This window comes from Lepidochelys olivacea (assembly GCF_965140295.1).
Source record: "Lepidochelys olivacea isolate rLepOli2 genome assembly, chromosome: 1".
In the NCBI taxonomy this organism is placed as follows: Eukaryota; Metazoa; Chordata; order Testudines; family Cheloniidae; genus Lepidochelys; species Lepidochelys olivacea.
In genome coordinates, this window is record NC_140411.1 from 353,356,878 (window position 1) to 353,379,483 (window position 22,606).

The 22,606-nt window shown below is 63.9% G+C and overlaps 2 protein-coding genes across 2 annotated transcripts in view; both read right to left on the minus strand.

Annotated features, from left to right (window-relative positions):
- Positions 1 to 22,606, minus strand: part of PRRT4 (proline rich transmembrane protein 4) — a 29,466-nt gene that overhangs the window by 5,738 nt on the left and 1,122 nt on the right. The window contains exons 2-3 of the mRNA XM_084633471.1: positions 9,505 to 10,421; positions 6,467 to 6,598 (exon numbers count right to left, since the gene is read on the minus strand). Coding sequence (XP_084489597.1) covers positions 6,467 to 6,598; positions 9,505 to 10,375 — 1,003 coding nt within the window. The 5' untranslated portion in view covers positions 10,376 to 10,421. The remainder of the gene's footprint in view (positions 1 to 6,466; positions 6,599 to 9,504; positions 10,422 to 22,606) is intronic.
- LOC311514720 (adenylate kinase 8-like) lies at positions 1,955 to 3,462 on the minus strand (the record flags this gene model as incomplete). Its single annotated transcript, XM_084617399.1, has 1 exon — positions 1,955 to 3,462. The coding sequence occupies exon 1, from the start codon at positions 3,389 to 3,391 to the stop codon at positions 1,955 to 1,957; it is 1,437 nt and encodes a 478-aa protein (XP_084473525.1). The 5' UTR covers positions 3,392 to 3,462.

Sequence of the window (22,606 nt, forward strand, 5' to 3'; positions counted from 1 at the left end):
CCTCAGATGCATATCGTGGAAACGGCAGTTTCCACGATATGCATCTGAGGAAGTGAGCTGTAGCTCACAAAAGCTTATGCTCTAATAAATTGGTTAGTCTCTAAGGTGCCACAAGTCCTCCTTTTCTTTCTGCTAAAGAGAGTGACCAGCCAGATCCCCCCGGGCTGGGCAGCGCCATGCGGGCTCTGGCACAGGGAGGAAATGCGGGGGGAGCTCCTTGGGAGGGCTGGCTACGGAGCTCCTCCCAGGGGGGTCCCCCTACGGAACAGAGGCTCCTGGGGAGGGCTCCTCAGGGGGCTGGGGAGGGGGCGCCCCAGGGAGATGCAGCGAGGGGGCAGGTGCTGGGGCAGGGAGGAGCTGCCAACGCTCAGGCTCCGCAGAATCTGGTCCTGATGGCGGGAGAAGCTGCAGCCCCGGAACCGAGGAATTAGACGCCATTCGGAGGAAGGGCCGGCGCAGTTCGATCTCTGGGGATCTGATCCTAAAGGAGAGACCCTTCCCACACTGCTGGCAATAGGGCCTGGCTGCTGAGGGACCTGGAGACAACTCAGCCCCTGCCCCCTCCAGCCAGGCGGCTGCAGTGGAGGCTGATTTGGGTGATGTGTTGGTTAAATAAGCTGGAGCCCGGAAGGGGCACTGTTCAATATACATAAGCCTCATAGGACTTATTAAAAGCCCACTAGGGGAAACTGAGGCAGGGACTTAATTGCAGCACTGCCCCGCCAGGGGGCGCTCCAGGGGCAAGGCCCCCATTACACATGCACCAATAGGGCTGGATGGACGCTGGGTGTGTGCCAGGGTGGCAGCAGGCTGGGTGCCAGGCCAGAGAACGGCTCCGTTACAGAGGGAGACGGAATGCCGCCCTCAATGCGCCCGCGGCAGGACTGGCCGAGCGGGGATCTGCGCAGGTGTGCTCAGGCGATGGCCCCAGAGGCGACAGCCACTCTGTTTCTCCACCCAGCCCTGCCGCTGCCACCCGGAGCTGGCGGTCCTGCCATGCAGCTCGCTGAGCCGCGTTTCTCCTGCCGGGCTCCCCATTGCTCGGAGATCAAAGGCCCTTCTGCAAACCTGCCTGGACCAGCTGCCTTGGGGAGGTGAAGGCCACGCAAAGCCAGCAGCCAGTCCACACTTGGCACCCCAGGGGCATCTGAGGGGGTCAGCCTGCAGGATGGGGGGCAGCAGAGACGTGCCCTCTGTAACGTGGTCGAGGAGAAAGACTCCTCAAAGTCAAACACCAACACGCGGCTGTGAGCCACGCGGGCCGGGAGAGCAGGACGGGGCCGAGACCCAGATCGGACGAGCGCACGAGCATCTCCGGCGGGCACAGCTCCACTCTACTGAGACCCCTGCCTCCGTCTGCAGAGGGGAAGGGCCCCTCCCCATGCCTGGCCCGGGATGAGCAGAGATTCCTCCAACCCAGCTACTCAAAGCTCCGGAGGGTCCCCTCGTGCCCCAGGGAGCGGCAGAACCCAGCCTGGGAAGCTCTCACCAGACAATCTGGGAGAAGACTCGTAAGAGGCCATCGCACAGCTTTCCCCAGAGAGCGCCCCCGGGGTCCAGCAACTTCTACAGAGACCCCCAAGGCAACAGGGATCCCCTGCTCTCGCAGCCGAGGGGCGGGGTTCCGCAAACTTGCAGGGGTGTCAAAATCGAGGGCGGGGGGAAGGGGAAGAGGGCAGGAGGCCGGGAAAGATGGACTGAGTGGCGGAGGGTCCCAAGCCAAGTGCTTGGAGAGCTGGCTGGGCGCTGCTGGCTCCTCACTGACGCCACCGGGGAGCCATTCAATATTTTACCCCAGTTATTTTGCTGGGCTGGGGGCTGGGCAGGGAGGTGGGGGTGAAGGGAGCCCAGCAGAGGTTACCCCCCCCCCCCGCAAGGAACACCTGGTGCTGTTAAAGAAGACGACCCCAAATCCCATTCTGAAAACAACCTGTATTTCCCTGCCCGGCAGGCGCTAGACGGTGCGGAGGGGCAGAGGCCGGGTGAGGCAGCTCTCTATGGACTCGAAGACAGTGTAGGGGTCTTGGTCGGCATTGACGTAGACGGCATCCGCGTAGAGCTCCTGCAGGCCCGCGGCGTGCCGGCCGTACAGATCGACCTGCGGCTCCAGCTGTTCCACCGCGTCCTGGGGCTTCTGCCGCAGGCGCTGGCAGAGCTCCGGGCTCGGGGCCGGCTTGAACAGGTGGTGGTAGAGCTCGCCAGTGACGGGGTCCGTGGCCCGCTGAGAGACCCGCTCCAGGATGGCGTCCAGGGGCAGGGTGAGGAAGACCACCCGGTTGGGGGTGAAGCCGGTGTTGCTCAGCAGCTCGGCCTGGTCCGCGTCGCGCGGGAAGCCGTGCAGCACCCAGCCGCAGGACGCGCAGTCCGGCTTGCCCAGCCGCTCCCGCAGCACCTTCAGGACCAGGTTGTCCGCCACCGGGCACCTGCTCTCGAAATACGGCTTGATGAGCTCCCCGATCTTCGACTTCTCCGCCACGGCCTCCTTCAGCAGCTGCTTGCAGTCCACGTTGACCAGGCCGTATTTCTGGGCCAGCAGGGCGGCCTGCAGGCTCTTCCCGCTGCCAGGGGGCCCGCAGAGCAGGAGCCGGGGGGTGAAGGGGGCAGCCGAGCGGGGCTGGCTCTCCACGAACGTCAGCACCTGGGAGAAGACGTCGGCGCAGGGCTGGTCGGCGTTGACGGTGCGGAGGTTCCCCCGGTAGCTCTGGAAGATGCCCTGCATGTTGCGGTGATACTCCAGCAACCGCCTGGCTGTGGCCTGCTCCGAGCAGCCGTCGGGCTGCACCAGGCGCTGCTCCACAGTGGGGTCGGCCGGCCAGTCAAAGGTGGTGTGGTACACCTCCCTGCTGGCGGGGTCCAGGCGCTTGCCTAGGTTCCTCTCCATCAGCACGGTGTCCGGCGCGTAAAGCACCACCACGTGCCGTGGCATGATGCCGGAGGCCTGCAGCAGCAAGGCCTGCTCGCGGGTCTGGGGGAACCCGTCCAGGACCCAGCCCTCCCTGATGCAGTCCATGTCCGAGAGGCGGTCCTGGAGCAGGCCGACCCAGAGCTCGTCTGGGATCTGCTCCTGTCGCAGCTGGTAGCTCTGCGCCTCCTTGGCCAGCACCAGCGTCTTGTTGGACAACAGCTTCTGCTGGCTGAGGTACGAGGCATTGAGGTGCTTGCAGAGCCACATGGCAATGGTGGTTTTCCCGGCGGCCGGGGGGCCCAGCACAAACACCCTGGGCACGTGGTCGCTGTCCTGCTTCAGGTGGTCTATCATGAAGGAGATGGGGTCCTCGGGCTGGTGAATGAGCAGCGCCTCCACCATGCTTTGCATCAGCTGGAAGACGCTGTGCTTCTCGGCATACAGGGCCATGGCGGGGGGGATGTGGGGCTTGGCAGCGACGTCCATCTCTCTCCAGCCGCTCCAGGCGACTCCTCGGCGGGATTCCAAACCCGGCCCCGGGTTCCAGGGTTGCCCAGCAGTAGCCTGTGACATCACAGAGCACGGGAGTGGCGGGTGGAAGGCGGCTCCCTGCAGCGAGCAGCAATCCCCAATCGCCCACGGGTGCACGGGCACAGGCTGCCTTCCTGCGGCTGGGCTCCCGCAGGGTACGACCAGTGGTGCGCTGGGCCTGCTCCCAGGGCCCGGGCCGGCGAGCAGAGGGCTGGCTGAGCCGAGCCCACTGGAGCGGGGATTCCGGCAGGGGAAGAGGCAGGTTGGGGACCACACAGCCACAGTGGGGGCTGGAAATCAGGGTGGCGGAGGTGCCAGGCAGGGGATGACGGAAGGAGCAGCGGCAGTGCGGTTGCCCCCGCCATGCCAGACCAGCGGGAGGTCGTCTCCGAGCAGCTGCGCTGCCCTTCCCAGCAGGCTGAGCCAGGGACACGGCGAGACTGCAGAGGTGAGGGGCCTGTCGCCCGCAGAGCTGCTGTCCTCACCCCTGTCCAGATCCATCTGTCACCTCCATGCAGGCGGCTCTTAGCTGGGCTGACGGGCTGCCACCAAGCATTTGTCTGCTCGCTGCGCCCGGGACGCCGCAGGCCCCTACGGCACTGCTGCATCCGCCTGCCTGCACCCGGAAAGGAGCGTGCCGGATGGAGGCTAACACTGCCTGGCATCTGTCAGCCTGGGCACGCAGGGCACGGCAGCTCTCACTCCATCTCCCCATGGGATGTGACAGGCGGCCCCGGCCCTCTGCAGGGAGCCGGCATGGAGCCGAGTGACCTTCAGGGGCGCAGCTTCTCCGGGTCCAACCAGAGCCCACCGACGGCTATCGCCAGACACTGTGCTGGCCCCACCGGCCGCAGGCCAACGGGGCTGGGGGGGAGTGCAGAAAGGGGGTTGGGGCAGAGCAGGGGCACCCCAGGAGGAGGCAATGTGGGGAACAGGAGAGGGGACGGGGGGAGTGGGCTGAAGGAGACAGTGGGGTTAGGAGGGGCGGAGGGCAGCGGGACTGGGAGCTGGGTAGCAGGGGAGCATATTCTGTGAGCTCTGACCACACTTCATTGCATAACCCTCCAGAGGCAGAACGGTTCCAGCCAGCTCAGCCCGGCCCAGCCCAGCCCAGCCCGGCCCCAGTGACTTTCCTGCTGCTGCTAGATCCCGTCATGGAAAGCTCCCCCAGGGCTGGCAGCGAGGGGTGTGTGGCCGGGAGCCACCCCGGGGGCTGGAAGGGCGGCTTGACCCTCACAAATCTCTCCCTGCTCTGAGACGTGCTGGGTTTCTCCAGCACCGGGGGGCTGATCCCTCTGCACTCAGCAATGGCCCAGCATGGCCCCCTAGGCGGGGAGGCTGGCCAGGACACCGGGGTTCTCTCTCTGGCCTTGTCAGACCAGCCTCTCCAGCAATTGGCAGAAGGAGCCGGCTTATCAAGAGGCCTTGGTCACAGCGTGGGGCCCCTCCAAGGCCAGGCAGGTTTGCAGACCCAGCTGCATTCCTCCCTCCGGGCGACTGGCTCCGCACCCCGGGCCTGGGACAGGATGCACCAGGTGGCTGCCCAGCGAGGGCCGTTCGGGCGCCCGGTTCCAAGTGCCAGCCCAGCCCGGAGCAGTGCCCCAGCCAGTCCCCCTGTGCCTCGTCCCCACCCCCGCTCCCCGGCCAGCCCCGCGGCCCCTCCCTGCACTGCTGGGAACCCCACCCAGGCTACAGAGGCAGGTAAAAACATCCCCACATGCACCTGGGCCTTGTGCAACACCCCACCGGCTGTAGGCCCCCTGCAGGCCCCCCACCCCCAGACCTGTTGAGCCAGCTCCTGGGCAAAGGTCCGAGCTCCCCTCCCCCATGTCAGGGAGATGCCGAGATAGCACCGAGCTCTGTGCAAAGCCAGGCATGGCTGAGTCCACCAGGACCCTGCACATGCCCCGCTGGGGCTCAGGGACTTGCCACCGCGCCCTGGCTGGGTGCTCCAGGCCAGCTCAGCCCCCCAGCGGAGTCCAGCCCCGGCAGCGTTAACCCTTTGCATCCCCTACTCTCAGCATCGTGCCCCCAGGGCTGGGGACTAGGGCGAGGAGGCAAAGATCCCCTTGCCACGGGAGGGACCTGAGCCACAGGAGGGCATGAGCCGTGGGCCCAGGCAAAAGGACAAGGCCCTGGGCGCTCTACAGCCAGAAAGAGCCAGGGGGAGTCCTGCAGCCAGGCAGGAGGCCGGGCCCTGGCTGGGGCGTCCTTGTTTGGACCTGACAGTCCCCGTGTTTCCTGCTGTGTGAATGAGACAGCATGGGGGCACAGGGGGTGAGGGGGGACATGGGGACACAGGGGCACGGGACGCCCTGGGGCCCAGCTACCTGTTCTGGAGCCGTATGTGTGCCAATGTATACCGGGGGTATCGGGGCATGGGAGTGTGAGTGTTGGGGGATCAGGGCATTGAGGTATCGGGGGCACGCTGGGGGAGTGCTGGGCTGTGTACCGGGGGGTATAGTATGCTGGTCAGTCTGTCTGCTGTGTGTGTGTTTGCTGGGGTGCGTAACAGTGCAGCATTAGGGGTATCAGAGGGGTGCATGGGGAGTGTGTGTTGGGGGGGTCAGGGGGTGCACTGGGGTGCGTATCAGGGCTGGGGTGCATTAGGGTGTGTGTATCGGGGGTGTCTTGGAGTTCACTGGGGTGCGTATTGGGGTGTGTATCAGGGCTGGGGTGCATTAGGGTGTGTGTATCGGGGTGTATTGGGGTGCACTGGGCTGTGTATCAGGTATGCACTGGGTAAGTATTGGGGTGCATATCAGGGCTAGGGTGCATTAGGGTGTGTGTATTGGGGTGCACTGGGGTGTGTATCATGGGCTGTACGAGGAGGCCCATTCTGCGCGGTGGGTGGGGGCACAGGGCTGGGTGGTGGGTCTCCTTCCGTATGTGGCGGGGATTCTGGATGCCCTGGCATCTGCTCAGGCTCCGTGTGCTGGGGACAGGCAGTGGGAGGGACTCAGAGAGGGAGGAGCTGGTTTGGGGGCTGCCCCAGCCCCACAGGACAGGCGGGTCAGCCCAGTGGCTCACCTGGCTCCATGGCACGGGGTAGGGAGGGGCTGGTGTCCTGTGGCTGGTCCCAGACGCCGTCTGTGCTGTTCCTCTCCTGTGGCCCCCTCCTCTCTTGGTGCCAGTCTGGGGGCAGCGTAGGACCAAAGAAACCTGCAGGGAGACAGCAAAGACCAGGCCTGGTCAGCACAGGGGGCCAGGGACCCCCCACATGCACACAGAAAGGGGGACGTCTCGAGTCTGACAAGAGTTGGAGACCCCCCCGCACACACACACCAGGGTGCTCGGGGCCTGCTCAGGACGGAACCGTCAGCAGCAGGTGCCCAGCGGGTAGGGGAGGGTTTCCGGGGTCTGTTGCAGCCAGGCCTGGCTCTAATTCAGCCCAGACGTATGTGACCAATGTCTGGGAGAGGGGCTACGGCCCACAGACCTCCCCCCCCACACGGTGCCCCCTGCAGAGAGGCCAGGCACTGAGATCTCCAGGAGCCCCAGAGTGGGTCCTGCCTGGCCCTGCCCATGGCATCTCTCACTTGCTCACTTCTCCGGGATGGGGCCGTGCAGCAGGGAAAGGACGAAAATGGCCCCAGTCCCCCCATACACACACAGGCCCAACCCCCACCCCAGCCCTCCGGTTTTCGACTGGAACACTTGGTCGAAAAGGGACCCTGGCGGCTCCAGTCAGCACTGCCGACCAGGCCACTAAAGGTCCGGTCGGCAGTGCTGTGACACTAAAGCAGGCTAGTCCCTACCTGTCCTGGCACCGCGCTGAGCCCCGGAAATGGCCAGCAGCAGGTCCGGCTCCTAGGCGGGGAGGCCACAGGGCTCCTCCGCGTGCTGCCCCGCCCCAACCACCAGTTTTGCACTCCCATTGGCCGGGGGCGGTGCCTGCGGGCCGCGGAGCCTCCTGCCCCCCAGGCCTAGGTCAGGAGCTGGACCTGCTGGCCGCTTCCGGGGTGCAGCCCGGAGCCAGGACAGACAGGCAGGCAGCCTGCCTTAGCCCCTCTGCACTGCTGACCGGGAGCTGCCCGAGGTAAGCCCCCGCCCCAGCTCCAAGCCCCAACCTCCTGCCCCAGCCCTGAGACCCCCCCGCTGCACTCCAAACCCTTCATCCCCACCCCACCCCAGAACCCGCACCCCCACCCAGAGCCCTCAACCCCCCTGCACCCCAATCCCCAAACCTGGAGCCCCTCCTGCACCCCACCGCCCACATCCCCAGCCCAGAGCCCTCACCTCCCGCACCCCAAACCCCGCTCCAGCCCAGAGGCCCCTTCCACACCCTAAACCCCTCATCCCTGGCCCCACCCCAGAGCCCTCACCCCATCCTGCACCCCAAACCTCTGCCTCAACCCGCAGCCCACTCCCACACTCCAAATCCCTCAGCCCCCCTCCCCAGCCTGGAGTCCCCTCCTGTATCCCAAACCCCTCATCCCCAGCCCCACCTAGAGCCCACACCCCCAGCCAGAGCCCTCACCCCCTCCCACACCCCAACTCCCTGCCCCAGCCCGGAGCCCCCTCCCGCACCCTGAACCCCTCATTTCTGGCCCCACCCCAGAGTCTGCACCCCCATTTAGAGCCTTCACCCCCTCCTGCACCCCAGTCCAGTGAAAGTGAGTGAGGGTGGGGGAGAGCGAGCCACTGAGGGAGGGGGAATGTAGTGAGTGGGGGCGGGGCCTCGGGAAGGGGCGGGGCCTCGGGAAGGGGCGGGGCTAGGATGTTCCGTTTGGTGCGATTAGAAAGTTGGCAGCCTTACTCGCGCCCAGGCCCCTGACTCTGGGCAGGGGCTGCTAGTGGCCATGCAGCAGGGGGGCTCAGTGTGTGCTGTCCGGGGGGGTTGCCCTTCTTGAGATGGGTCTGGGGCAGGCATCTGCACCGCAACCTCCCCATGAGTGGTGTCACGGGCTCCTTCGAGGGCTGGACGGGCCGTGGGGGACGAGCTGCCCTGTCCGCAGACAGGGCCACGGGGGCCTGCTCTGGGGTCAGTCCCCCAGGTGCTAATCCAGCCCCTTCCGCACCACAGAGATGGAATGAAATCCCTCCCCAGGGCAGGGGCTTCTGCGCTTGGCCCCCCAGAGGAAGGGCCGGCTGCAGCCGGTTCCCCCATGAGAAGCATGGATCATATCTGTGCACACACGTGTACGCACTCCACACAACACACACACACCCCTCCGGATACAAACCCAGCACAACCTTGCACACACGCAGACCCACATACACACAGCTCACATGCACCCCCTCGATGCACACACAGCACAACCTCGCACACACGCAGACCCCCCCCCACAGCTCACATGCACCCTCGATGCACACACAGCACAACCTCGCACACACGCAGACCCCCCCACACAGCTCACATGCACCCTCGATGCACACACAGCACAACCTCGCACACACGCAGACCCCCCCACAGCTCACATGCACCCCCCCGATGCACACACAGCACAACCTCGCACACACGCAGACCCCCCCCCACAGCTCACATGCACCCCCTCGATGCACACATGGCACAACCTCGCACACACGCAGACCCCCCCACAGCTCACATGCACCCCCTCGATGCACACATGGCACAACCTCGCACACACGCAGACCCCCCACAGCTCACATGCACCCTCGATGCACACACAGCACAACCTCGCACACACGCAGACCCCCCCACAGCTCACATGCACCCCCCCGATGCACACATGGCACAACCTCGCACACGCAGACCCCCCCACAGCTCACATGCACCCCCTCGATGCACACACGGCACAATCTCACAGACGCACACACACAATCTCGCAGACATGCAGACCCTCACCCACAGCTCGGTTTAAAAGCCAGGTGCGATGGTTTGCCCAAAGCTCCGCTCCAGAAAAGGTGTCGGGGTGGGTCACTGCCCCGCGGTGCCCGGGAGGCCGGACTAGATGATCACAATGGCCCGACACTGCCGGTACATTAATCTGTGTGGAGCGAGCACTGTGCCCCGGGCTCCTTGTGCGAGCACACATCTAGGGTGGCCGGGAGGCCAGGGCCGCGTGGGGAGCAGAGCAGGCAGACAAGCCCCTCCCCGTACTCACTGGAGGTGCCCAGCTTGCTGGCGATCTCCGAGATCCCTGCTTTCAGGCTGGGGAGCAGCGGGTACTTCCACCTGGTGCCCTGGCCCTTGCCCCCCCTGGCAGGCAGGACGTGGGTGGGGGGCGCGCCCACCTCCCGGTCCAGCCCAGCTGTCAGGTCAATGTTGATCTTGAACTCCAGCCCCTTGCTGCGCCCTCGGCGGGAGCTGGCAGGGGTGGGCTGGCTGGCAGCTGGCAGCATCACATCGGGCTGGGAGCCCAGCACAGGCCGGAACAAGGAGAGCCGGGCCGTGGGCACTGGCTCCAGGAACTCCGACTCGAAGGGGGTGGAGCTCGGCGGGCGCCCCCCGGGGCTGCTGCGGAACTGGGGAACCGGGGAGCCATCCCAGTCTCCAGCGGTCTCGCCCCAGCTCCCGGGGCCGTGGGAAGCATCTGGCGACGGCTCGTCTGCGGAGCCGGTCATGAGCCACCCCGAGCCGGGCGTGGAGGAGGAGCCGGACAGGGCTTCGCCGGGCGGCAGCTCGGCCAGGAAGCGGTTCGCCGGCGGCAGGAAACTGGCGGAGGAGATCGGGTCCGCCGTGTCGGCCGGCAGAAGGTCTGTGAGGGCTGGCTCGGTGCTGGGATCTGCCAGCCGGAAGCTGCCCTGGCTCCACACCTTGATCTTGAAGTTCAGGCCCAGGTTGAGGGAGAGCGCGGGGTCCGTGCCCCTGGCCGGCAGCTCCGACGCCATCAGAGGGGTTTTCGGCAAGGCTCCCTGGGCGGCAGAGGGGGGCTGGGCCCTGGCACTGGCTCCGGTCTGTCGCATCTCAGCCAGGGCCCCCGTGGCCGAGGAGCCCGGTGGCATCAGGCACAGGAGCGGCAGCAGGGCCCACATGGCCCCGGCGTCAGCGAGCGGCAGCAGGAAGGACGTCAGAACAGGCCTGGGGAGAGGTGGCAGGTCGAGCGTTAGTGTCACACCAGGAAAGGCCAGAGAGCCTGGACCAAGGGACCCCAGACGGGCATCACTCCACGGCAGCCGGCCCGACCCCAGGCCCAGCGCATCCCCACCCCACTGCAGCTGGCCCGACCCTGGGCCCAAAGCATCCACCCCCCATGGGCAGATGGCCAGACCATGGACCCCCTGTGTTCCCACCCCACTGCCCATTGAGATAAGGAAATGTTCTTCCACCCAACCCATGATTGACCTGCGGGACTCCCTGCCACAAGATCTCCCTGAGGCTGATGCTCGGCAGGACTCACAGAGGCCTGGGTGTCGATCTGAAGAACAAGGCCATCCCGAGGCACCCCTATAGACAGCACTGAAAACCCCAGCGCCCCATGCAGGGGAGGGAGGGTGAGAGCCTGCCTGCCCCCGGCAGAAGCCCAGTGCTCAAGAGGAGCCTGCCCTGGGGTAGATCATCCCACCATTGCTTGGGGGGGCAGGGAATTCCTGCCCTATCCTCTGGAGCAGCGGGTGCTGGCCACTGTTAAAGGGAGGCAATGGGCCGTGGTGGGCTCTGGGCCAAGCCATTCAAACATCGGCTGTGTGCCCACCATACACAGGGGTGGGAATCCAGGCAAGGTTAACCCTCTCTCGCCTGCCCCCACCCATTTACTGACCAGCCCCCGCTCTCGGCACTGCCCCCGGCCGTCCCTCCCCAGGTCTGAGGCCACCTGCGCAGCAGAGCCGCGGCCAGGAGTGGTGTGTGTCTGTGACCTACTGGGTGGCACAAACACGGCAGCTACACAATGGTATTCCCAGCCCCCAGAGAGACAGCAGGTCCCGGGTGCTCCCAGCTTTCCAGCCCTCCCTCCCTCCCTCCGGAAACACATCCCTCGCTCTGGCTCGACACAAGAAGCTGGGGGACACGTTTCACGGGGACCCTGCCCAGAGTCACATGCTGTGCTGCTGTTCACTTTCAATGCATCTCGTAACCCTGGCGAACAGCCACAAAACAAAGTGTGCGAATACAGGGCCAATAGCCAGAAACAGCAACGGGTAACTAGGGGTACGTCTACACTGCAGTAAAACTGCCGCGGCGGGCCCGTGCCCGCGGACTTGGGCTCGTGGGCCTCGGGCTGCGGGGATGTTCCACTGCACTGCTGACTTTTGGGCTTGCGTGGCAGCCTGAGCTCTGGGACCCTCCCACCGCGCAGGGTCCTAGATCCCAGGCTGCAGCCTGAGCCGAAATGTCTACACTGCAGTTGAAGAGCCCAAGCCTGAGTCAGCGGGCACCAGCCAGCCGCCCGCAGGGGTTTTATGGCCCTGCAGATGTACCCAGACGGGCAGTACGAGCAATCCCAGGCAAAATCCTGGAAACCAGATACAGGATTCAATTACTAAAGAATAAAAACAGGAACACTTTGCCTGTTCCATTCATTCCCTCTGGGGCACCTGGCCCTGGCTGCTGTCAGAAGACAGGATGCTGGGCTAGGTGGACCATTGCTCTGCCCCAGCTTGGCTGTTCCTACGTTCTTATGTTCTTAACCTATTTACTGCCATTCAGCAGAGTGTTATGGAAAACAGGTCTTGTCAAACAAACCTGATCTCATTCTTTGATGAGCTGACCAGTCTGGTCGATAAAGGCGCTGTGTAGCTGTAATGCACACCGAGGTGTGGGTGAGCACGACACAGCATTCTGATCACACCATGAGCATGGCACAGGATCGACAGAGCGCATGTGAAAGGGATGAAGACCTGGCTAACTGACAGATCTCAGAAAGTGGTTGTCAAAGGAGACTCGCCAGCGAATGGGGGTGTTTCTGGCACTGGTCAACACCTGCATTGGAGATCTGGCAGGAAATACAGAATCGCTGCTGATACAAAGTGCAGACAGCCCAGACATTCACGGAGTGTAAATGAGAAGGCCAGGGCAGTCACACAGAGTAGTCTGGATCACTTGATAGGCTGGCCCCATTCAAACAAAATGGGTTTTAATACAGCCAAATGCAAACTCATACATCTAGGACCCAGGGCTGCCAGCCACACCCACAGCATGGGGGGCTGTGTCGTGGAGGGCAGAGACTCTCCTGCAACCTCAATAAGGATTCTTTAAAATACAGCCAGCTCTCCTGGACTCCTTTCCCCGTCATGTTATTCTCCCAGGGGATCCTGACGATCAGTTCCCTGAGGGAGTCAGTGTCTGCTTTTCTGAAGTCCAGGGTCCATATTCTGCTGCTCTCCTTTCTTCCTGAACTCGACCATCTCATAGAATCATAGAATCAAGTTGCAGTGGGGGAGGTTTAGGTTGGATATTAGGAAAAACTTTTTCACTAAGAGGGTGGTGAAACACTGGAATGCGTTACCTAGGGAGGTGGTAGAATCTCCTTCCTTAGAGGTTTTTAAGGTCAGGCTTGACAAAGCCCTGGCTGGGATGATTTAACTGGGAATTGGTCCTTCTTCGAGCAGGGGGTTGGACTAGATGACCTTCTGGGGTCCCTTCCAACCCTGATATTCTATGATTCTATGAAGCGCACGGAGGGGCAGGGGATGCTGAAGGCTCCGAGGTCACACCCAGGAAGGGGGAAGCTGTGTGAGCTGTGTGTCCGCAGACAGGCTGCTCCCAGAAAGGAGACTGCCCCAGAGTCCTGCCTGGCTTCGTGGGGAGCAGCTCCAGAGCATTGCCCGGGGACTCTGTGACAGCTCCCTTCTGGCCTTAACCGCTATGAATCTACGAACAAAGCATTATAGTCAAGTTGGAGATTTTCACTCGTGGGAGCTGCATCTTAGGAATTCCTTGACCAAACAACCCCAATTTTTCACCACAAGCTCCCCGGCAGCCCCTGAGCTGCTCCGCCGATTTTCAGGCTGATCAGAGGACACAGGCGGATGTTACAGAACATAAAAAATTCAGCTTTCAACAGAAATACAGCTGCAAGTGTCACTAGCCCGCAGCTCCAGGTCTCCAGCCTATCCCCCGCCCCTCTGTCTAACCCCAGGATCTGCCTCCTGCACCCCTCCACCAACTCCTTAGCAGCTCCGCAAGTGCTGCCCATCATCATGCCACCCTGAGCCTGGCATTCACCCAGCTCTGCCTAGTGGCTCCAAGCCTGTGGGGAGCTGGGCTGCTGCCAGGCACCCAAACCAGAGCCGCTCCATTTCGCAGCTAGAGACAGATGATGACAGAGTCCTTCCCAGAGTGTGTGTCCATCCGTGTGTGCCCCTGTCCGCCCGTGTGCATGGCTGCAGAGAGCAGCGCCCTGGGGAAGTGCTCACCCCTTCTGCTGAGAAGAGCCCAGACCCGAAGGGCAGCTCTGTGCAGCTCCCAGCCTCCTCTCGCTCATTAGCCATCACCTCCCCCACCTTGTCTCTCTCGATCCGGGGATTGGCAGGGCTACCCCACGGCACACAGCCCATGCCCACAGCATTCCCTGCCCCCAATCACTGCAGCTGCCGCCCTTCCTGCCCCGAGGCGGTGCCCGGTCTCTGCAGCAGGGCTGCGGTGCCCGAGGGGAAGGCTGGCAAGAGCTGGGCCATTCCTGAGTCCCTGGGGAGGGGACAGCGGCTGTCACATGAGCTCACCCAGGGCAGGAGCTAAGGGGAAGCCAAGGCCCCGCAGGGGGCCAGCGTGACCCCCCCTTCCCCCTGTCTCGGTCACTGCAGCAGCAGAGAGACCCTTCCAGCAGCAGGGAACCCGCCTGCCTCCTTTCCCCGATCCTGCCCCATGGCCTGGACCTCCCCACAGACAGCACGGGGAACAGCATCCAGGAATGCAGCCTCCCTGCCCTGCAGGTCTGTGACCCCCACACACATGACAGCCCACTGCTGTTCCCCGAAGCACCTGTGCCCACAGCCCCGGGCGGGCAACAGAGCCTGGCCACCAGGCAACCAGCCCCTGGCGCTGGGTGCAGGGCCAGGGAGCGACAGCAGCTGCTTCACCAGAGAAGGGGGCTGGCTCCTGTGAACGGGTGCAGAGCGCAGCGGGTAGGGTGACCATACGCACCGTTTTGGCTGGGATAGTCCCTTTTCTAAGCCCTGTCCAGGGCGTCCCGACGTTTTTTTGGCAAAGCTGGGCATTTGTCCCGTTTTCTCTTGCCAGCTGATCATCAGTTTTGCCAAAAAACCCTCACGGGAACGTGCCGGGGAGGGGGGCAAGTGGCAACATCTGCCCTGCATGGAAGGGAGGGCTAAGGAGAGTGGCTTGGCCTAGGACAGCCATGCGCGGCCAGTGGGGGGTTGTAGAGGGGGCGTCAGGCTGGCCCCGGGTGCAGGCAGGCAGCAGGGAGGTTGGGCTCGCACAGGGGGGCACAGGCTGGCCCCGTGCAGTGTCCCATTTTCCCTAGCAGCAGGCGGGGGCAGCCCTGAACAGCTCTGGGGCTGTTCCACCCAGCTGAGGGCAGCAGGGTGGGCGTGTGGGCATGTGTGCACACCCACACGCATGCCAGCCCATTTCGTTGCACGGAAGCCCATCAAAGGCCAGCCCCTGGTAGTGCACCTACCCTGGCACTGGGGGCGTGGGGATTATCCCAGCAGTCCCATGTGCCAGGCGCTGGACACTGACTCCTGGGCTCCCCCCAGCCCCTTGCAGGTCTCCAGAGAGGGGGGTGCTGGGATGAAGAACCCCCTGAGCTTGTTGCACTGCAGCAGCTCTGAGCAACTCTGGACATGCCCTGATTTCCAGGGCATCTGCCAGTCCCCCAGGTTCAAGCCCTAAATTCCAAGGTTGACTGTAATGAATCTCTGCCTTGCCAGCTCCCCATGCCCAGAAACCAGGGGCAACGCTGAGTCTCCCCTTTGCCCCAGACCCTGAAATGCTGGGACTGGGGTCCCATTTTCCAGCTTATCTCCCAGACTGGGAGCCGAGAGTCTCACAAATGCCCTGCCTCGGGGAACTGGGGTTTATGGGAGACCAGACATTGCGAGGCTCTCCATGGAACAGCAGGAGCTGGGGGTGTGGAGCCCAGCCCCAGTGAGGGAGAGACCCAGTGTGGGAGTGGGGCTGGCTGGCTGTTGGGGTGCTCCAGGATACCAGCTGCGAGACTGTGTTGTGGGGTGACTGTCTCTCTGTGGGACAGGATCCAGGCCCTGCTCCGGGTTTGAATCTGAATCCAGGGAACCAATCGGTGGAGAGGGAAATAGTCAGTGAAAATGCAGATGACCTGGCTGGCAGCAGGGAGGAGCTGCTGGGCTCAGGCTACCTGCCTGCCTGTGACCAGACCCCTGGGGCTCCCCGCCCCCCTTGCACACCGGAGAGGGGGCTCACGCTGGCTCTGATGCAGTGAGGAAAGCAGGGAGCTCGCTGCCTACCCCACTGGGACAGCAAGGGCAGTGCTGAGCACAGTGGGAGCTGAGACCCCAGCTGAGTGGGGGCAGACACAGGCAGGGCAGGGGATCTGTGGGGAGTGGCAAGGTGCTGGGTAAGGAAAGTCTGGATGAGCCTAGGCAGCCTTGTGAGCTGATGGCTGTGTCCAGTCAGCAGGGTGGGAAGGCGAGGAGAGTGGAAGATGAGTGTCCCTGGACCTTACCTGTTAGCTGGGTGGAGAAGGAAACGTGCCTGTGTCCGTCAGGGGTATTGACTTGCCTATGGATGGAGCTTCCCTGTCTCCAAGCACAACTCGCTGTGGGAAGCACACGGAGGGGCAGAGGATGCTGAATGCTCCGAGGTCAGACTCAGGAAGGGGGAAGCCGGGTGAGCTGTGTGTCCTGCAGACAGGCTGCTCACAGGAAGGCGACTGCCCCAGAGTCCTGCCTGGCTTCATGGGGAGCAGTTCCAGAGCATCACCCGGGGACTCCGTGACAGGGTGCAGGGGGCTGCAGGTAGGGGGTGAGGGGCTCTGGCAGAGCTGGGTGGGGAGCTCAGGGCTTTGATAGCTGGGGGGCGGGGGTGTTGATGGGGATTGGGGGTAGTGGAGCGCTGTGGGGAGGGACAGGAATAGCAGGGAAGCTGCAAGTCCGGATCCAAGTGTGTTGACAAGTTTGTGACAAGGCCTAGAACAGCGACTCCCCCTCAGGGCGCCCTGAACTCACTCTTGATGCAGGGGGATGTGACAGGTCACCTCAGCAGACAGAGAGGGGTCGAAACCAAGCCCAGCCCAGCAAGATCTCTGCACCTCTGAGCACAGCCGGCTCACGCTGTGTGCCTGTAGGGGGTTTGTTAGCTCCTGCTATCTGTCGGTCTATTAACCCCTTCGCCAGTGATAAGGTGTCTCTCTGTTCTAGCTTCTTGTAAAGCCTCAGCTTGGTCTGACAATCCGCGCTGAAGTTCAGCAAACTGGGCCCGTCGTTCTTCAATTCCAGCCATGGTCGGGTCTGGACCAGGCCCGGACAGCGCTGTCAGAACTCAACCAGTGAACCAGTGGGGTGGACCCTGTGGAAAGGATCCTGTTCGTGACACCAGTTATGTAAGCGGGGGAATAGTCCCGCTCTTGTGGGGAACTTTCCTGGCTTCTGACCTACCCCAGTGAAGTGGGCTAGCGAAAGGACCTGAGTCCTCGCTCCCACTTCCTTTACCCAGTGGCCTCCCTGCCCTGGAGGACTCCCCTTCCACTCTCCTGTCTGGCAGAGTCCTTGTAACCCCACCAAGGCTGGGGCCAGGATTCCTGGGGGGCTCGACCCCCAACCCTGCTGCGGTCACCTAGGAGAGGGGCTAGGATGTCCCCACTCCGGGGTATTCTCTCTGCACTGGGCACTTCTCTGACCCACTGACCATTACATACAATTTGAAGCAAATGCAAGTTATTTAATCAACAATTAATTTTAAAAAGAGTAAGGGAAAATGGGAAAGGTTAAAGGAAACACATCAGCCCGCTCTGTGGCAGGGAATGTCACAAACAGTGTCTCTGGAACGTCAGGGCCGTTCACAGTCTGCTCCTGGTAAGTCCCAGGCCTCCTGCTCCGGCCCTGGCCGTGCTGCAGGGATGCTGTGGGTCGGACACTCGCTCTGGTGGTGGCCGCACGCTCTCAGGCTCTAGGTGGCAGGACCCTTCTGCCCAGTGTCGCCCCCGCCCTGTCGGGGTTACGATCCAAGCCTGGCCTGCAGAGCCCCTTGGCTGAGGCGTCTCCCTGTGCGGGGCCCGCTGCCCAGGGTCCCCCTCGCCCTTCCCAGCTGCTCACCGCACCCAGCTCCGGACAGCTCCAGCCCCAGCCCCACGACTCTGCCTCAGCACGGCTGCTGCTGCCTGCAGCTCCCTGGGCTGCTTCGCTGGCCCCTCTGGCTCTGGGGCTGCAGCTCTGCTCCCAGGACAGGTCTGCTCTCTCTGGGCCGTGCCTCTGGCTTTGGGGCTGCAGCTCTGCTCCCCAGCTCAGCTCGGGCCCCTGCTTTCTCCTTAGCTTGGCCCCACTCTATCTGACTCAGGCAATTCCAGCTCACACGGAGGAGGGGACCTCCCTGGGCTCCTGACACCCTGATTAGCCTGCCCGCCCTGAGTCACGGAGTCCCCAGGCGATGCTCTGGAACTGCTCCCCATGAAGCCAGTCAGGACTCTGGGGAAGTCTCCTTTCTGTGAGCAGCCTGTCTGCAGGACACACAGCTCACACAGCTTCCACCTTCCTGGGTCTGATCTCGGAGCATTCAGCATCCTCTGCCCCTCCGTGCGCTTCCCACAGCCAGTCCGCTCAGGCAGGTCCTGGGGGAGCCAGAGGGTCCTGCACCCCAACTTCGCAGTCAGACGTGACTCTCAGCCAGCCAGTAAAACAGAAGGTTTATTAGACGACAGGAACATGGTCTAACACAGAGCTTGTAGGTGCAGAGAACAGGACCCCTCAGCTGGGTCCATTTTGGGGGTCAGTGAGCCAGACAACCCCATCTGCACTTCACTCCATGTCCTAGCCAGCCCCAAACTGAAACTCCCTCCAGCCCCTCCCCCTCTGGGCTTTGTCCCTTTCCCGGGCCAGGAGGTCACCAGATTCCTTTGTTCTCCAACCCTTTAGCTCTTGTCTTGGAGGGGGGAAGGGTCGAGGCCATCAGTTGCCAGGAAACAGGGTGTCGGCCATTCTCTGCGTCCAGACACCTGCACACATCTGCCCTCTAGGGCTCTGCAGTGATCATACACCCTTACCCCACCCCCTAGATACTTAAGAACTGCCTAGGGGAAACTGAGGCACCCCCACAATATTCAGAGAAAACATTAAGAACAGTCCCACTTCGTCACATCCTGTCATTCAGGCTGACCTGGAGCCTCTCCCCATTGTTCCTGGGGTCTATCAGTCTCAGGGTCCTGATTTCCCATAGACCCTTCCCCTTTGAGTACTGGGAGCTAGCCAACCAAAACACCCCCACTGAATGTTAGTAAGGGGGCAACAGTCTCCTTACATGTGCATGCGTGTGTGTGTGTGCACACGGTGGGTGTGTCTGTGGGTGTGTGTGTGTGTGGTGGGTGTGTCTGTGGGTGTGTGCACACGGTGGGTGTGTCTGTGGGTGTGTGCACACGGTGGGTGTGAGTGTGTGTGGTGGGCGTGTCTGGGTGGATGCGTGCACACGGTGGGCGTGTCTGGGTGGGTACATGGTGTATGCACACGCGTGTCTGCCTCACATTCACCCAGCCCTCTTAGCCTCCTGCTTGCAGTGGACGCCCTCCCCCTGCACCCACCCCCCACTGGTGGGTCTCACGGGAACTCCATGGAGCCGAGCCTCCGTCCCTGCCTGGAGCCGACTGCCCAGGGTGGAACCCAGCCCTGCCCCTCTGGGCTCCTCCAGCCCGGCATCCTCTGCAGAGCGCGAATGGGGTGGTGGCAAGCAAGGCTGACCTTGCGACTCAGACCTTGACCAGCACTCAGAGGGGCGCTGCAGCCCCAGCAGTCCTGGGGTCTCCACGTTCTGGTCCCTGTGTCACCCAGTGCAGGGTGAGCCAGGTGCACAGACCCCTTGGGGCTGCTGTCTGTCGCCCGAAACCGACCTCCCCGCCAACACAGCTGGTGCCTCCCCCAGCCCCAGCCGTGCTCGAGCCGGTGGCCAAGCGACCCTGCAGCCAGGGGGCGCGCGGAGGAAGAGAAATCAGCAACAGCCACCCGCCGGCGGCTCCAGACCTCTGCGCGGAGCGATGGCGCCCACAGAGACCCCCCCCATGACCCTGCCCAGCCGAGCCAGGCTCTCCCCAGACACAGCGGCAGCGAGAGGGAGAACGGTGCCCGGGGCTCAACCCTCAACGCGATGTGCGACCCCAGCCGGGGGGGGGGGGGCAGGCCTGCCCCAGACAGAGCCACGAGGTGCCCGTTTGCCTCGCTCTCCCAAGTCTAGGGCCCTCCAGGCTGGGGGTCAGCAGGTGCCTCTCCCCACGGCGGGATATGTTCGTTCCTGGCACCGCGCCCAGGCTGCTGCCCTCCGCTCCGACGGGATCAGCATGCAGGGGTGCGGCCCCAATCTTTGTGACAGGCCCTGTCTCAGCGGCGTCCCATCACGAGCAGTCAGACGGCAGCTGCCTCCCGGCGCCTCGGCGTGGACAGATGGGACATGACAGGGCCCAGCGCAGCCTGACCCCTCTACGGGCAGCGACTCGGGGTGCAGCGCAGCGGGGACGGTCAGCCTGCCATCCCGGCCGGCCGCAGGGACCCACCGGGCACACAGCACGCTGGGACACTAGGCTGGGCTGCAACCCATCGGTGGGGGCGGGGGGTACAGACGCAGTCCTGCGAGACGCTGCCCCGCAGTCAGGGTAGGGCCGCAGAGTGACAGGAGCCCACGGGCAGGAACCGGAGTCTGGACACTGGACAGCGCGGGAGGAGACCCAGCCCCCAGTGCTCCACAGACCCCCCCCAAGCTCCAAGCCCCCCCATGCCCCACAAATTCCCCCAAATGCCGGCCATTCCCTGTGCCCCTCAGGACCCCCCCCCAAACCTCAGCCCCCCTGTACTGCACAGACTCCTCCCAAGCCCCAGCCCCTCTCGGCTGCCCTATGGGACTCCCCCCATCCCTGCCCCTCCTTGTGCTACAGCCAGTGAGTGGCATCAGATGAGCAGAGGGACTGGGAGACTGGCCTGGCAGCCACGCCCGCACACCAGTCCTGCCCGCACTGGCCACGGCCTTGTCCACATCTCTGTGGCTGGCACTGTCCTTCGGGGCCTTGTGCAATACTGCCAGCCCAGCCGGGTCGGGTCCAGCTCTGCCCTGCGACACGTGAGCAGCCCACTCGGTTCTGGCACCTGGCGCCCTGTAAGCCCAGGGTTTGCCGCAGCGCGCTGCCCGGCTCCCCAGCTGCGGCAGGGCACCGTGGGGAGAGGACGCTGGGGACACAGTGGGGAGCAGAAGGAATGCTTGGTTGGGGCGTGGTAGGTCAGAGGCAGGGGGCAGGGTCCGCCTGCTGCGGCCAAATCTCCCAAGGCCTGATCGATGGTCCCCTGTGACACGCTGCCGGTTACACGGCGTGCTCGATGCACCATTGTGCACAGAGTGTGCGACAGACGTGCAACAGGCATGCATGCTAGTGACCCCTCGTGGGGGGGGGGGGGAGTCCTCAGTGGGCCAGGAACAAGAAGCAGCAGGCCAGGAACAAAGCGTGCTCTGCTGTGGGGACCCCAGGCTCCCCGTGAGCTCAACTGGTGCGGCCTGCTCCTTCCTGGGCAGTGCCTGGGCCTGATTCCGTGGCTCGGCCCTGGGAACCGGCCGAGTTCGGGGGTGCCACTGTGTGACATGCAGGGGAGACGCCTCACGGAGGCTGCGGGACACAGACAGACCCTCTAGCTCCCTCCCTCCCTCCTCCCCAGACTAGCCCAGCCCGGGCCGCCCGCTGCCCCCGCGCCCTGGCCTGCCAACTCCATGCCGAGGATGGGGGCAGTTGCTGCCTGTAGGGCCGCGAGAAGCCGCGTCGGATGCTCTGGTGAGAACCCCAGGGGCTGCTGGGAAACCAGGTGAGGACAGGGGCCCAAGGGAGACACAGGAGCCAGCAGGGGGCTGGGGGGCATACCTGGAGATATGGGCACAGGTGCCCGTCACACCCGCCTTTGGCCCCTATCTCTGTGTTGGGCTGGAGATCGGGGCAGACGTGCAAGATGTTAGGGCCACACCCCTAGGCCACGGCCCTTTGGCATCCACTCCAACAGCCAGGCCCCGAGCCGCAGGATGCTCCACCCGGCGTCCACACCCCAACCAGCGGAGCAGGAAATCCGAGCCCAGCGGTGCTCGGGGAGCAGCCCCTAAAGCCTCAACGGACCAGCCTCCGGGCGCAAGAAATCAGACACATCCCTGCTTGCCGCCACCCCCCCTGCGGCCCTGCACAACCAGACAGCAGCAGCAGCCCAAATCAGGGGGGACCTGGGGGCTCAAAGCCCCCCCACATGCCTGAGCCCAGAGAGCGGGACGCTGGGACACAGCAGAGCCAGAGACGGGACCCAGACACCAGGGAGCGGCGGGGGACAGGACCGCGAGAGCAAATGGACCCGGCACCCAGGGGCTCCCGTGGAGGGGGCTGGCCCCACCCGCCTGAGCCGCAAGGGACCATCGCTGCCTCGCGGTGGCCCAGCTGGCCCATGGTCGGGACAGCGACGCCCCGGCAGGAAGCCACGAAAGAGCCGTGCAGGCTCCCCGCAGCGCGCAGGGCCCAGCCCGCGGCCCCTCCGGCCGGGCCCCGGGCCCCCTGCTTCTCTCTGCCGGCCCCTGCCCTGCAGGTCCCCTGCATGTCCCGGGCACCGAGCCACCATGACGGGGGCATTTACACACACCCCGCGCCTGACACCACACCGTGCTGCACACCTGCACATGCCGGCACACAAGCACTCTCACCCCGTGCGCACACCCCCGTCACACCCACCCCACAATACACATGCACACACCCCGTAAACCACACACACAGTGCATCCCCGTGACACCCCCACCTCAGCGTAACACCCCCAGTCACACCTGCCCCATAACACACACCCCGTAAACCCCCACACAGCGCACCCCCATAACTCACACACCTCAGCGTAACACCCCCCAGTCACACCCACCCCATAACACACACCCCGTAAACCCCCACACAGCGCACCCCCATAACTCACACACCTCAGCGTAACACCCCCCAGTCACACCTGCCCCATAACACACACCCCGTAAACCCCCACACAGCGCACCCCCGTGACACCCCCACCTCAGCGTAACACCCCCCAGTCACACCCGCCCCATAACACACATACACCCCGTAAACCCCCCACACAGCGCACCCCCGTGACACACACACCTCAGCGTAACACCCCCCAGTCACACCCACCCCATAA